This window comes from Thamnophis elegans, chromosome 1 (assembly GCF_009769535.1).
Source record: "Thamnophis elegans isolate rThaEle1 chromosome 1, rThaEle1.pri, whole genome shotgun sequence".
NCBI lineage: Eukaryota > Metazoa > Chordata > Lepidosauria > Squamata > Colubridae > Thamnophis > Thamnophis elegans.
Genome location: NC_045541.1, coordinates 76,797,423 through 76,813,291, shown reverse-complemented (window position 1 = coordinate 76,813,291; position 15,869 = coordinate 76,797,423). Strand labels below are relative to the sequence as shown.

Genomic DNA, 15,869 nt, shown 5'->3' with positions numbered 1-15,869 from the left:
ATGAATAAATGCAAATCCACATTTCAGTTCAATAAGTTTAGAAAGTATTTTATTAGAGATACATTTTAAAAGAATAAATAGCACATTTCCAGGAAACACATAGAAGAAAGGAACTGAGGGCATGGATTATGCAAAGCAAGAAGAAAATTAACTCAATAATGACTATTATAATGCTTGATTAGTTTTCCTCACTGTGTTTATTGCTTTCGTAATGCTACTAAATAATACAGGTCTTATTTTTAGTTGCAAGTGCTAAAAATGAGCTATTGCAATTTGACCAACAGCATCAGATCATGATCATTTCCCACTCCCCAAATACAATTGAATTCTTATGTTGAGTTTTCTTTTTTCTTACAGAGTGCATTTTTTGCAAAGAGATTTTTTATTTGGCATGTTGGATTTACTATGGCAAGGTAAATCAGTTGCTTCTCACAATGATTAGTTCAGCCTTAGTAGTGTCAACAACTTAAGAACTATTAGAGAATTCAAGAAGGCTGGTCAGAATGAGAACAGCAGAGGAATCCAGATAGTCCTCAACTTACAATCATTCATTTAGTAACTATTTTGAGATTTCAATGGCACTGAAAAAAGTGACTTATGATTGATGCTTGCACTTACAACCATTGCAGGATTCCCATGGTTACATGATCAAAATATGGCTGCTTGGCAACCAGCATGTATTTAGGACAATGGCAGCATCCGTGGATCATGTAATCATCACTTGTGACTTTCCCAACTGGCTTCCAACCAATAAAGTCAATGGGGGAAGCCACATTTTTTAAATGAATGCATGACTCACTTGCTGCATGATTCACTTACTGATTAAGGTGACTCAAAACGGTCATGAAACTGGGCGTAATTCACTTAACAATCATCACGCTTACTAATAGAAATTCTGGTCCCAAATATGGTTTATAAGTTGAGGACTACTATAGGAACCCATAAAGATAACAGCAGCAGCAAGCTGTAAATATTTTGGCTTTCTTTTAAAAAAGGCACTGTGGAATCTTAAACCGTGCAACTTGAACAAGTCAAGCTTCTCTTTCATCAGCTTCTGATGTAATCAAATGCTGCTTTCCATTTGACCAAATTTCTATCTGCCAAGTCAAACAAGGTGATGTAAGTTGTTATCTGTTTTTGTTCAAAAGTTTCAAATCTGATATACCAATTTTCTTTTTTTCTTCTTTTTTAAAAAAGAAATTAAGGAGCTGGGGCTGGTTGGCTTTACCCTGTGGATACTTTGTTGGCTCTAGCTTCTATTTTCTTTTTATTATGAACTCAAATCAGCTGGGAGCATTGCTTTCACTACTTTCAAGTTTTAGAATTAAAAGAAAATGTCTGTGTTTTTGCTGTGAAACTCCAGTACATATTGCAATACCAGTTTTTGGCACCAACATTTGAACTTACACTTTTAACATTAACATATAAAATTAACAATTTTATATTTTGTTTTCTAAAACCAACTATTTTTAAAATCCTGATTATCTTCAAACAGGTAAGATAGTTGGTCAAATTACAGTGTCTAAATTACAGTGCAGTGTATTAGCAACAAATAAAATCCCAGCATTACAATAGCTGCATTTTGAAGCAGCAATAGCAGCTTACAATTTTTTTTAAAAAAAAAAGACTATGTAATTGTGCAATACATTTCAAAATAGAATAGTGTTGAATAACTTAGTGGTTAAAGATATGCGAACACTGGCACATTTTCATCTAAAAGACAACAAATGACAATTGTGTACTTAACAAGGGAAAGTATCTAGATCAGGGGCGTCAAACTCACATCGTCACGGTGGCATCACATGACATATTGGGACTTTTCCCCACTTCACTAAACCGGCCGTGGACATGGACAGTGCGTGGTGCATCGGGATCACGGACCAAAAGTTTGACAGCCCTGATCTAGGTACTGTTGTATTTTATGTGGGAAAGCTGAAGTGATGTAATACCTATGAAACTTATTTGGGTTAAGATAAGAGGAAGATTCCTTCCTCTAAAGAGTTTTATAAAGGATCTTTTGCTCAAAGCTTTTCTCTTAAGAGACATTGCTACTCAAAGAAACACTTCAATTTTGCATATCTCCTATCTTCATTTATTTTATACCCTACTTGTAATTAAATATGGGAGAGCAGGCATGAATCTTTGTATGCGACAGCTCAGTCCAATGCAATTTTAGCAGCATTTCTTCCTCCAAAAAAAATGTCTACCTTTGCTCAGCCTCTTCATTTTAATATTAGTGAAGAGAGACAGGTCCTTTCTTTTCAGCTACACTAAGAGTTGGTGGCTGCTATACTTACTTATCCATACATAGTAATGTGGAAGAAATTGTGAAAATTCAGTAGTGAATTCCAGATCAGGAACTGGATTCTGTGGAAGTGCTTTGAATGATTTGCAATTTGCTACTGCTGCTTACATTAAAGGAAATATTAGCAGATAAAACACCCTACGTGTTTATGTAACGTATAGGAGAGGCACTGTTCATTGCCAAACTTGTGACTACTCCCATCCTGCCTGGTTGCAAATATTCATTCTTCATAGCTCCACTTCTCCCAGAGATGTGTAAAAGGAAATACTGGTGCAGAGATTCAAAACAGGCCCTTGTGCCAAATGAGTAGACAGCAAACGATTTTTTTTCTGGCAATGAGCCTATTTTTATAAAATCATTTCATTCCCAACTGATTTTTAATATTTGCACTAGAAATCTTTACAAGCGAAGGCATTTTTACAAAGCGAAGGCATTGCTAGAAATGCTATTTAACTCCTTGTATTTTGCTCCCAGATTCTTTTCCTGGAGCAATACTTTTATCATGGTTTCAGTAATAATTATTTTTCGAGGAAAAAAAGCATGTGTATCTCATAGGCTTTGCTAATATAGAACCACTTATTGCTCATAATACTTAAAGTTAGTAGTCTGTTGTAGTCTACTAAGAGAACAAATACACTATATAATAAAGCATTTCTACTCAGAGTTATCCTTTCTGTTCTCTTGTAGCATTTAAAATTCTATTATTATTAACTTATTTCTAAGCAATTGTTATGTCTCCCTCTCCGTCCATCCATTGTGTTACCTTTGGAATTTAACAGATAGTTCTGTACTAGGAGAAAAACAGAAATGTCATTAAAGTGCAAAGAAAACCAATCTTTTTTTATCCAAAAACAATGTACCCAAACTTTTTTTCCTGCAGTTATGATACAAAATCATAACAAGCGCTCTACATATAGTCTCACACAGTGACTAGAAACGTGCCAATATTACTATATGAGTGCAGCTCCTGCTTTCTGCCATCATAATGAATATTTGCCATGCTATATATACAGTAGCAGGAAGAAAACAACAGCAGCGAGTGATGAGATCTAGTATGGTGCTGGTGATAATTAATGATAGACACAAGATAGTTGGTATGTGGCTGTGAGAAATTAACCGGGTGCTTCATTTTGTGCATATATGACAATAGGTAACTGCTGTAAAGAAGGCTTATGAGAGAAATGTATAATGTATACCAGATATGCTACTTGGGCTATGTGTGAAGGAGAAAATACTTCTAGGTTAACCTACCAACATTTTTTTTCACAGCAATTGAAAGAACTAGCTCCACTGGTTCAGAATGAAAAGATTGAAATAAGACTATACATTCAATTTTGTTCATCAGAGAACCAGTTTGGTCTAGTGCAGTGATGGGGAACTTGCACAAAATGCCCAAAATGGAGTGCTGGAAACCTGAAGACTAGCTGGCTGGTGTGCATGTGTGTGCCAGCCACCTGGTCTTCAGGTTTCCGATGCTCTGGTGCGCACAAAGACCAGATGGCCGGTGTGCACACAGAGCAGCAGGTGACGGCGCATATGCCCAGAGAGAGGGCTCTGCGTGCCACCTCTGGCACGCGTGCCATAGGTTCACCTTCACAGGTCTAGTGTTAAGGCACCAGGCTATAAACCAGGGATTGTGAATTTTAATCCCACTTCAGGCATGAAAGCCAGCTAAATGATTTTGGGATAGTCACTCTCAGCACACAACATTAGGCTCAGGTGACAAAACAATCAATCAATTCCTATAATCTGAGAAAAAGTGGACCCTGCACTAGTGGGAGGAAAGTGCTCAGAAGGGGAAAAAAACAAAGCAATTTTGTTCAGCTGACTTACAAGCCAACCCTGTTCCTCCTCTTTATGCGATACCATAACATTCAATACCTGCAAAACTATTACTTTCTTTCAGGCCTTCAACTTCAGACCCTGCTTATTTCCATCTCAGTGCAAGACAATTTCGACAATTCTGCTGAGCAATCAACAACGTTCCAAAGGGGCCACATTCACCACTGACACCCCAAATGATGTGGATCCCACAAGCCAACTTAAATCCATTTGGATCAGAATACATTTTGGCTTCTGGATTTTAAGAGCTTCATATTCCTTTGCAGCTAGAATCAAAAGCCCTTTCCTTCTTTCTCAAATGGCCAACTGATCCAGTCAGTCACAAACTGTTTCAAAACATACATTACACTGACTTAGCTGTTGCTTCCATCTATCCTTCTTAACATCCTTCTGCAACTGTACAAGTTAAGATTTAAGCTAGTTAAAATTATTGGGAAGCAGGGAAAAAATAGTGCACCCAAATGAGATGGGACTTAAGTACATATTTCAAGACTTCTAATCCCCCCCCCCCGTCATCTCTCTAGAATAGAAGGACCTAGAAGACAGTAGACCATGAATCCAGGTAGCGTAAATGTTAGCTGCATTCCTTACAAATTTACAAGAAAAAAGTACAGGAATTATAAGGTGTCTCTACTTGAATTAGAAAATTTAGGACTGCATTTGGTTTAAGAGCTGTTTTGGTAGCTCTTGCTGGCTTTTCTTTTACTGTATTTTAACACAGAGAAGGATGATCCCAAAGGACTCGAGTCTTTAAGAACAAAAGCATGTTGCAATATTGATTTAAAGCAAAGTGGATTAAAAACAGAAGCTAGAGTCCTGATGATGTCCCCAGTCTTCTTACTATAAACAGTCCAAGAGGTGCCCCTGCATGAAATTCTTTTCAGTTCAGCCCAAGCATCAACTTATTTCTGTTGTAGTTGTCAAGTTATTTATACCAGTCTCCCAGAAAATATGCAACACCCAACACATTTTGGTGGGTATTTACCTTGTGCCAGTCACCTGCTTAGTTATGGCACAATTGCCTATTTTGTTATCAATACCCTGTCTGAATTGTGAGGGGAAGAGAAATCCCTCTGTGATTGTTAAAGAGTTCCATTAGGAAACTGCTGAATGCAGCCACTGCCCACCCTCTTTTCCCCCAACCAGATTCTGACGGTTATCTTAAAAGAGCTGAAGGGTCTCTTCCGTGCAGCTTGCTTTTGGATGTCTCATCTGCAGCCCTTCTGATGGGAAGATGGAGGCCTGCAGGTCCACATTGATGCAGAACAGCCCTAGCATCAGCTGGCGATGGTATTCTTCCCATTTTGTCATAACGTCTGTTAGCGAGAGACTGTTCCTGAGCCATTTTGGCAATGCTTCCCCATAAGCCGTGCCCAAAGGGATAGGTAAACTCTGTGTTTTTCGGAGTTCAAGATGGTAGTATAGCCTAAGAGAGAAAGAGAGAGAGAGAGAGAATTAAACTTTACCATGCTATTTTGGTAAATATTATTTAACATATTTTGGTTTCCAATGTTGATAATATAAATAAAAAATGGAAGGGGAATGGAGGAGGAGAAAGAAGGAGGGAAAGATGCAGTACACATCCCATTGAAATTGCCCCTTTGCACACAAAGAAGTCAGCAAGATAAGCTAAGGTTGCAGGGAGATGGAACTGAGCAGCAGAATATTTTTCCCTGAGTATCTCACTCTTGACACCCTCTGGCTATTCTGGTCCTGTTTTCTTGGCCCATTAGGAGAAAATGCCACTGCATTACCTTTAAAGGGAGGCTCTGTCCACCCCTCTGACGTAATGTGCGAGCACTGCGCATGTGCAGAAGGCGGTGCGCACGAGAAGACGAGCATGCACTGACATTTGCGAACCGGTAGGGAAGGTACGTGAATCCCACCTCTGTTGGGAACTCTTTCAATAATCCTACAGTGACAGTCTTTGAACAATCTGCTTAAAATTGTTGTTTCAGTTTGTTTCAATCAAAATTGTTTTTCAAAATATAAACCTTTGGCTCCCCCTTTGTAACTGTAGACTTGTAAACTATCGTTGTATCTTATATAACATTTAAGGACCTTAGTTATTTTGCACTTTACAAATTTAATCCAGACACAAAAGTGGATTTTGAAATGGACTGTACTAGGTATCTTACATTTTATTTCTGTATTTTTATTTATTAGAACATTTCTATTATGGCAGCTATCTGAAGAGTTTTAGGACAAGTTAAAATCCATAAATCCACAAGCTTGAAACAATAACACAAAATAAAAATAAACAATACATTCAATATTAAAGCAGCAATAACTATACCACAAAAAAATAATCACAGGCACATAGGCTGTGGTTTTTAAAGCACTTGGCCTTTAGAGAAAGGGAAATTCAAGGCTGGAGTGCCATGATAAGAGACCATAGAGAGGGATGTCAAACTCCCGGCCCACGGGCCACCATGAGTTTGACACACCTGCCATACAGATTATAGAAACACAGCTATACTCAAAATTATTCTGACTGGGGAATATATTTGTTTTTTATTTGCTCATTATACTTACTTGGGTTCATATATCATTCCAGTCCAGCAGACTCTTGGCTTTAAGAACAAAGCAAACAAACATGACATCTTAATCATGCAAATCTGGAACAGAATCTAAAGGCTCTAATTTCCAAGCGTGGGCACATCCAATTGCAAAATCTCCCAATTTAAGAATGTTGCGGCATTAGTGATATAAAAGCATCGCATTGCGCCTCACAATTCAGTATCTTCGAAATGCAAGATAAGAAGTAACAATCCTACCTGGCTGAAAGGTGACTTCCTAGCTTCTTCTTGGCTTTTCTCATGAAATAATGACAGACTTTCCGTGTCTGTTCTTTCATCCACCTGATGTCCTCTGGAACATCTGGCAGCCATTCAAGCATCCTAAATGTGGCAGGTGCAATGCACAAGTATCAATTGAAAAAAAAACATGTTTCAATATTGTAAACACGCTCAAGTATAGTATTTGCAGGTTCAAGCACTTTACTGAAATTTTTAATTAATCATCCCCGGATTGAGCCGCGGTGGTGCAGTGGTTAGAATGCAGTACTGCAGGCCACTTATGCTGACTATCAGCTGCCTGCAATTTGGCAGTTCAAATCTCACCAGGCTCAAGGTTGACTTAGCCTTCCATCCTTCCGAGGTGGATAAAATAAGGACCCAAACTGCTGGGGGCAGTATGCTGTAAACCACTTGTAGTGGCTGTATAGCACTGCAAAGTGGTATATAAGTTTAAATGCTATTGCTATTGCCATATGTATCAACAGGAAGCGCATACATAAAACCTACTGTGCTAGAAAAGACAAAAGATCTATCTAGTCCAGCATCCACAGAGATCAACATACAGAACACCATAGGAACATATTCCCCAATAACTGCTATTCAAAATGACTCTAACATTAGGCAGAATATATAACTAATTAATGTCCACTGAAAATCATGGGTGCAGGTTATAGTGATGCACAAAGCTGTGACGAGCAATCCCAAAGTAATATGTTAACTCTTAAAATAGCACATGCTAATTAAAACTTGCAACCTTTTGATTAAGCATCTACAACAGTGCTAGCATGAGAATTGGTCCCCAGAATTGGAAAGGCCATTATATACTGTATAGAAGCTACTTCCTCATAGCATTCTCCCCATGTAACTGCAAAGATAGTCGGGTACCATCAAGTAGGAGTCAACTCTAGGTAACCGCAAGAACTTTGTGACCTCTCTCCAAGAACAACTTGTAGCTATTTCCAGGTGTGTTCTGTAATTGTTTGATCTCACTGTTAATTATCCAATTGTCTTCCCCTTTCTTCTAAAAGCCGTAAGCAACAATGAATACTATCTGCCAGATCAAGGGACTGGACACTCTTGGGGTGTATTGTACAGGCTATCTCAATGCATGCCAGATGTCCTTTCAATGAAAAAAACAGCCTGTGATGGCTATTATTATCCTGATTGTTATAAAGTAGCAAGGATGATCCAACCCATAGACCTCTTCAGCATAATTCTGCCTTTGAAAACAAGCAGGCATTGGTTTCAGAAAGCCAAACAGCATCCTGGGACTTGCAAGCATGAAGGCCACTTGTTGGCAATCACTTCAAGCATCCTTCTAATTTTCCCATTGCAAGTGTCAGTGCAACTGCCTCCCATATTGGTAGGAAACACCATCCACCCCATATATGAATATCTTAGGATGCATAAGGCACTTAGGACGGACTATCTTAACTGGCCTTTTCATCTGAAAAGTCCTAGAGTAACAACACCTTTTCTGGACAAGAAATGATCCAACCACAACAAAGATTTGGAGTAATGACCTCCAGCAATGGGGCATGTACTAATTGCTCTGAAGCAAAAATAAAGTCAAACACATGTCTCTGTGAGCATCAGCATAGAGACTATCTGGGTGAAACTTCAGCTGTCACAGAGGCCACTAAGCCTTCCCAGAATCCTACAATACTGTGATGTCCATGTTGTTTGGAAAAGTTGAAGAAGAAAAAAGGAGGATGACCAGAAACAAGCTGGATAAATATGATTACAAAATCAATGAGAAATCAACAAGGTCAAGCTGAAGGCAGACAATTCTGAGGACTCTATCCATGTGGTTGCTAACAGTTAATACAATTGATGGCATTTAATCAATCAGATAAAACCCTAAAATTATAATCAATATTTGAATACATTTTGGTTTATTCTAAAGGCTATGGTGTTTTATAATCAATTAAAGAGCATCTCTAAGATTTGGAAAAACAGTGGAATAAAGAATTGGATAATTCCATGTTAACAAATTGATGGTTAGGTCTTAAAATATTATATATTATGATCCTTGATAACATGGTGTTGCAAAGTTCAATATGGATTAAAGAAGTGATTGTATTTTTAATTATATATACAAAACTTAGAATGTATCATGAAATTAAAAAATATTACTTGTCAAGTGGGGATCAGCAAATCAAGCTATTCTTCAATGTTGGCAAGAAAGTGTGATCCAAAATTTAAAATCTAGTGTTTGCTGTCTGATTATGACTTAGTTCTCTCTGATGTCATAGAAAGACCAATCAATATTATTCCACGTGGCCAAGGTTTAATGAAGTGTTTAGTAGGCTGAATCATTTCCTATTTGTACCATCTATGCTACTGTTCTTTTCCTAGTATCCTTTCTATTTGTTCCCCCTCCTTTTTCTCCAATACTAAAACACTACAAAAAGATGTATAGCATTAAACAAAGAAGTGAAATCACATGAAAAATAACAAATAGTCTCAGCTTTGTTCCCTTTCTGCATTGAAAGGCAAATCAAGACCCTTTTACAAAAATTTTGACACAAGAGCTAGATCACAGATGTCAAACTTGATCACGTCACATGACTTTTTTGCCTTTGCGGAATTAGGGTGGGAGTGTCCTGCGCGTGATGCATCCAGCCTGCGGGCTATTAGTTTGACACCCTTGAGCTAGATGCTCCTTTAATTGCTTGTTAATCTTTGTTTTGTAGTTGTGTTTTTGTTGTTATATGAGAAAGCCGTGAAAGAGAAGATATTCAGATGCCAAAATATGCAGAATGATGCAAGCAATGGTTTTTCCTGTGACATGCTATAGAAATAAAAATTGGCTAGAGCTGGGGACAAAGTGTCCTAGAGAAAAATTGTCTATGTTGTCACTATGGGTCAACACCGACTTGATGGCAGGTAATCAAAATAAACACTCACTTTGCAACATAGTAAATATGATTCTGCCTTGCAATGAGATAACACTGCCCCACAAAGTTACATTTCAATTTGAACAGTTACACACAAATTTAAATTTACTGGTAGGAAAGCCTAAGGAATTACCTATATAATTTCAAAATTTACAACCCAGCAGGATACAAAACTCTCTCACTCCAAAATCTTAAAATGTGAATTCTGGTTTGTTCTAACTATACCACTGACTCAGAAGGAATTTCATCTAAATGTATTCTACCTCTGCTTTATTGGAAAGAAATGCAATTAAATAATTTTTTTTAAAGCTGACTGCTTTAAATGCATTTAAATCCAGTGCAAATCCTACTAATGTTCTTTCATCACAGAGTCTCAGAAGGAAATTCAGAACATACCTGACTGTAAAGGAGAGAGCAGACTCTAGAGGAAGAGTATATGGTAGCATCAATGTAGAGGCCAAACGCACTGGTAGAAGATTGGCAATGCAAGTGAATAATCCCCTCCTTTCAGTACAGGCTTCCAAAAGTGCTGCAGATGGAGAAGGTATATTAAATCAATGTCTCCGGCCAACGTTTGAGCGTAGAAACCAATGATATTTTTTAAAAAAATTCAACCATTTAATTGCTCCACCTCTAATCCAGTTGCAAAGGATTTTATTCCTCAATGCTAAATCTTACCTTGCCTGTTATACGCCCTCCCCAAATTTGCACATATCCACAATTTAAATGACACCCCTATTACTACTTCATGAGATTCTACATGAAAGAAAATTCAACTAAAAATCAATAATTGGGAGTTTTTGTTTAACTGAATTGATTTATATTGGTGTAGTTTCATGCTATTGTCCCTTTCTCTGAGTCCTTTGGACTCAGATACATTTTACCATCATTAAGAAGTCACTGATGTTTCCTTTATGCAATAGTTCATTAAGCTGTTTAGCTTTAATTAAATGAAAGGTAGTCAGATATTTGAGGCAAAAGACATGCAACTGATCATTTTCAGGCATGTCCAATATTTAATCCTTTTCATTCAATTTTTAACCATTTTTACTGTCACTAGTTTTTTTCATTTGATTTTTACTAAATTCGTGTTCTAATTCTTTTGTCCACCCAGCATTTTTATTATAGTATTTTTTGAATTTCCCATAAATTTTTCCAAAATTGGATTCTTTCCTTTTTGTTTGCATTTTCAGAATTTCTACTGTCATTTATACTTTGGTAAAATCGCATCTAGTCTGATTGAAATAACTGATTTTGCTTTAATTGGATGATTTGTGACCCACGGTGTTCACTTTTCTTTGCCATTGCTGTTATTTGTTGCTTTATGATTTCCAAAGCTGCTTCAATGTTTCTGGTGCTAAGCCAATACTTTTTTATTAGGCTTTTCTTGATCCTTACATTTTCCAATTGCTCTTGTTTAAATTATCTGATCTTAGTTTCTTTATCTGGGTCTCCAGTCTGACCTTCCACTTTGGGATTGAATATGATTTTGATTTTGGTTTTCTGATTACGATACATAGTTCTTTTGTAACCCCACTGCTGTACTGTAGGAGAACCGATCGGTCTGTTTGATAAATGTTATTTTAATCCTGCAAGCGTCTTATTCAGTGGTGCATTAATCATTAAGCAGACTAAGCATGTGCTTAGGGCATGTGCTTAGCAGACTAAGCATGTGCTTAGGCCCACAGGGGGCAACACCAAGTTGAGAAAGAAAGAAAAAACAATGAAGATTTGTACAGTATGTACAAACCAGGGGAACACCATGATTTGTCAGTGCTTAGGGCACCGGTGAGCCTTAATCCGCCACTGGCCTTATTCACATACTTCATTATAGATGCCAGGTCTTAATGTTACTCTTAATGATAGCAGTCTTTGTCTTTCTACTAAAAATTCTGCATAGACCATAATTTTCTCTTTTACTCCTATTTTGGAGGTCAGTTCATTGTCTATTTTAGTGCTGGCCTGTACTGGTTATGTTATTAACTAATCAAATTATCATTTCTATAGTTCCTATCTGCTTTTTCCTTTATATTTAGAATTGCTATCTGAATTTCTTCTACTTCTACAATTGTTTTTGGTCTTCCATTTTCATATTTTTTCTGACTTTTTTCATTCTGTATTCCTAAATATTTTATTTCTGGTAATGAATCGCCTTTGATCTAATCATTGTTCAGTGAAATTTGAATCTGGATAATTATTGTTATTATCAAATGTTTTATCTTGCCTTTTTAAAATATAAGGAAGAAAATATATTTAATACTGCTTCTTCCTCCAGTTTCCCCCACAACAACAATCCTGTGAAATGATTTGGGCTGAGAGAGTGACCGGCCCAAAGTTACCCAGCTGGCTTTCATGGCTAAAGCAGTCCTTGAACTGAGGATCTCTTGGTTTCTAGGTTAGCACCTTCACCACTATACCAGACTAGTTATCTTATGTTCACAAACATCTTGCAACTTCACAGCTTCTTCACAGCTTCAGCAGTTCTCTGTTAATGAAACTGACAGTTCTTTGATTTTAACACCACCAATTGGTGATCCTGAAAACTTATATTCCAATCACCAATTGATATAGTTAAAATCAACGAGTTGTTCATCCCCTCAGCAGAGCCAGGAATTTAAATTTGGTCTGTGATTATCTTGAACCAAGATTGGTGCAGGAATTATATGAACTCCTTTGTCCTCCTCCAAGAGCAATATGACTACATGCTGACATAATTTCTTTGAAAATTTGCTCATCTGGTTTCTTTAAAAAGCATATTTGGAACAGCCATTCCATGCCCTCCAGATGTGTAAATTTCAACTGGCAGGATTCTCAGCAACAGCCAGCCATGCTTGCTGGTAATTCTGGGAGTTGAAGTCAATGAATCTGGAGGAAAAGAGTCAAATCAGGAAAAACTGGCCTAGAACCTGAACAGCTCAGTTAAATTGGGGAGAAAGCAATGCAGCAACTTTCCTCTCCAACAAAAGATCTTACCTTGGTTCAGTTTAGGAGGCAAATGTTCCAGGATGTGTTCTTCAGCCTCTGCCAGTTCAGCACTTTCTTCCAGCTGATCATCCTCATCCTTTTCTTTTTCAGGGTCCGTTTCCTCAGTACCACTGCTAATGGCTAGCAGAGGGAGGGGAGGTCTTTGGAGGAGAGCTAGAGAAATAGGATATGCGACAGAATTGTGAATTCATCAGAAAACATCATTAGACTGTTAGATTATCTTCCCTTCACCATATCACCTAGGAGAAAATGGCAGTAGCAGATAGAAACAACCTTGTGCAAGAAGCCATCTTGTTGACTATTATGTGCCATAAGCAGAGGACAAGAAGCACCCGGGCAAAAATAGGTTTAAAGTAGCTTTTAAAATGAATCCTGGCATATCTGTATAAATATTCTGTGTTGTTTTATAAGCATCAAACTGCTAGTAAGTGTAGGTCCTTCTGTTAAAAAATACAGATGGAGAAGATATTCAAATGTACAATTTACCCCTGTTTGGAAGCAAAATAGATGAAACTCAACAACTTAGATAATTGTCTTTATGTAAAAATCAGACCTGGATATTCAGCTGAATATCATTCAATTAGTGACTCTATAGCTCTACTCTTAAGAGGACAGAAATCTATATATAATATGACATGACATGACATAATAAGAAAACTTTGAAATTAATACAAGTAATTAGGCTGAGAATACATAATTACGGTTATTTAATCGCAGCACATAAGTAGCATGCTACCGTGATTAAAAACAACTCAGTGAATAAAATGGTTGCATGAGAAATTTGCACCACTAGGTGATGCTATAGAGACAGACAATTTACTGCAGTTACAGAATTAGACAACCTAAGAGTTCTACAGAATCACATGACTTTCAGCTACAGAAGATGCCCCTTCAATACCACGTAGGCGCCTCTGGAGGCAGATAGCTCCTCTGCCAGGAGAGTGCATTACGTGGCAGCTAAATAGAGAAAATGTTTTCTTGTTGGGTCTGAAATTGTTCCTCCATAAAGAAAATATGGAAAATATAGTGTCTCTCAGTATTGGCATATTACTAGGGTTTCTGAAATTTATAGGTCAGCAAAATCCAGAGGATTACATTATGGCCTCTGGCCAGCCTATTATTTGAATTGAATATAAATTTGCTGTTATTCTTTTCATCGGTATAATTAATTTTGATCATATTTTTTTTTGCATACCACCCCATTTCTTTAAGAATGGTTTAAAATATTTTTGAACAAGCCACACAACAAAAGGTGCTTAATCATCATACTATTCCACACCTTCCATTCCTTTCAAGGAAGTTTGTATGCAATTCGTTGACCAAGTAACATTTTCTATTGTATCTCTTATGTATAAATAAAAAAGTTGCAGATGCCTGCCATTCAAAAAGAAACTTTTCATTTAAAAATAAATCTCAATTTGTGCAAGAACATATAAAACATTGAGTCATTTTTTAAAATAATACAGAATAGAAAAAGAATTAAAGTTCAATTAAGCAATAAGCAATAATATCAGTTTTGGAAATTCATTTTGTAGTTCTTCCTTCCTTTTGGCTTAGCGGGGAAGTTTTTATTTTTTAAATTGGAGCACTAACATATATAATCCATGCATGTATTCAAATAATGTTGCTCTTATTAAAAGGGACTGCAAGAGTTGCACAGTTTCTACCCAGCGAAAAGGGACTATACAGGGGATATAGTCATGGCTGGAATGCAAGACAGGCTCTCCTTTTTAATACTCTGTTAGAAATAGAGAAAAGAACACCTGACACAAGATTCACTTTTGCTATAGAATGCAAAAACTATTAAGAACTTACCATTCTTCTTCAAAAAGTGAAGAGCGTCCTTGTAGCCCTGCTTGCACATTTCCTGGAGAACCTGAGAGAGATAAAAGCAGCATGTTACTTACAATTAGCTGTAAGACATCTAAACACTGCACTACCAGCATAGCCCAGAGACTTCAGCAGAGGGAAGAATCCATATCTCCAAATGTACTTCCCACTCATGTAGCCCCTGGCAGAAAGAGGTATCTCCAATGGAGACCTCTGCATCAGGCACGACAAGCAGACGTGGCCAGCGATCACTGTAGACTGGGTTTGATCAGATAGAAACACAGTTAAATTAGCACATCTCCGGTTGTATTGCCGAATAGAATAGAATAGAATAGAATAGAATAGAATAGAATTCTTTATTGGCCAAGTGTGATTGGACGCAGAAGGAATTTGTCTTTGGTGCGTATGCTCTCAGTGTACATAAACAAAAATAAAATACATTCATCAAGAATCATAAGATACAATACAGTGGTAGCCCTAGGTTACTAATAAGCAATCAAATCATACTAGGAAACAAATAAAACAATATAAATGTTAAAGACGCAAGCAACATGGTTATAGTCGTAAGTGGGAAGAGATAGGTACTAGAAAGGTTAATAATAATAATAATAATAATAATAATACAGTCTTTGACAGTGTTGTGGGAATTAGTTGTTTAGCAGAGTGATGGCATTCGGGGAAAAACTGTCCTTGTATCTTCTTGTTCTGGTGTGCAGTGCCTTATAGCATCATTTTGAAGGTAGAAGTTAAGGAAGTTATAATTAAGGATGTATTAATTATACATTAATTAATTTACATGTAATTAATATTGATTATTAATTAATATTAATTAATGCATGACCAATTAGTGTTAATTATTAATTAATGCATACGTAATTAATGTTACTTAAGATTAATTAAGATTAAGGAAGTTATATGAAGATAGAGATGCTATTAAATAGCATTAAATGAAATAGTATTTCATTTTACAAAGTGGCCTTAATCCAAGTTTTCTGACAAGTTGGGATAAAGCAAGAGGCACGATTAACAGAATGGTCATGAAAAGAATGTCGTAGCCACAGGAAAGACAAGTAAACACCTCAGGTCTGATCCTGAAATGGGACTCTGTGTGAAAAGGGAGAATTGGTGAAAGTCTTCTTTCTCCATGGGGAAGAAAGAAACTCAATAAAAAGTTCTGCCAATTCTGCAAAAAATAATAATCTATTTTTC

General features: G+C 36.9%; 1 protein-coding gene across 1 annotated transcript in view; it reads right to left on the bottom strand.

Moving 5' to 3' along the window:
• Positions 1–1,275: 1,275 nt before the first annotated feature.
• Positions 1,276–15,869, bottom strand: part of PNPLA2 (patatin like phospholipase domain containing 2) — a 55,094-nt gene continuing 40,500 nt past the window's right edge. Inside the window, exons 5-9 of the mRNA XM_032221443.1 lie at positions 14,646–14,706; positions 12,819–12,983; positions 10,242–10,374; positions 6,925–7,047; positions 1,276–5,573 (exon numbers count right to left, since the gene is read on the bottom strand). Of these exons, the coding sequence (XP_032077334.1) occupies positions 5,309–5,573; positions 6,925–7,047; positions 10,242–10,374; positions 12,819–12,983; positions 14,646–14,706 (747 nt within the window). The 3' untranslated portion in view covers positions 1,276–5,308. The remainder of the gene's footprint in view (positions 5,574–6,924; positions 7,048–10,241; positions 10,375–12,818; positions 12,984–14,645; positions 14,707–15,869) is intronic.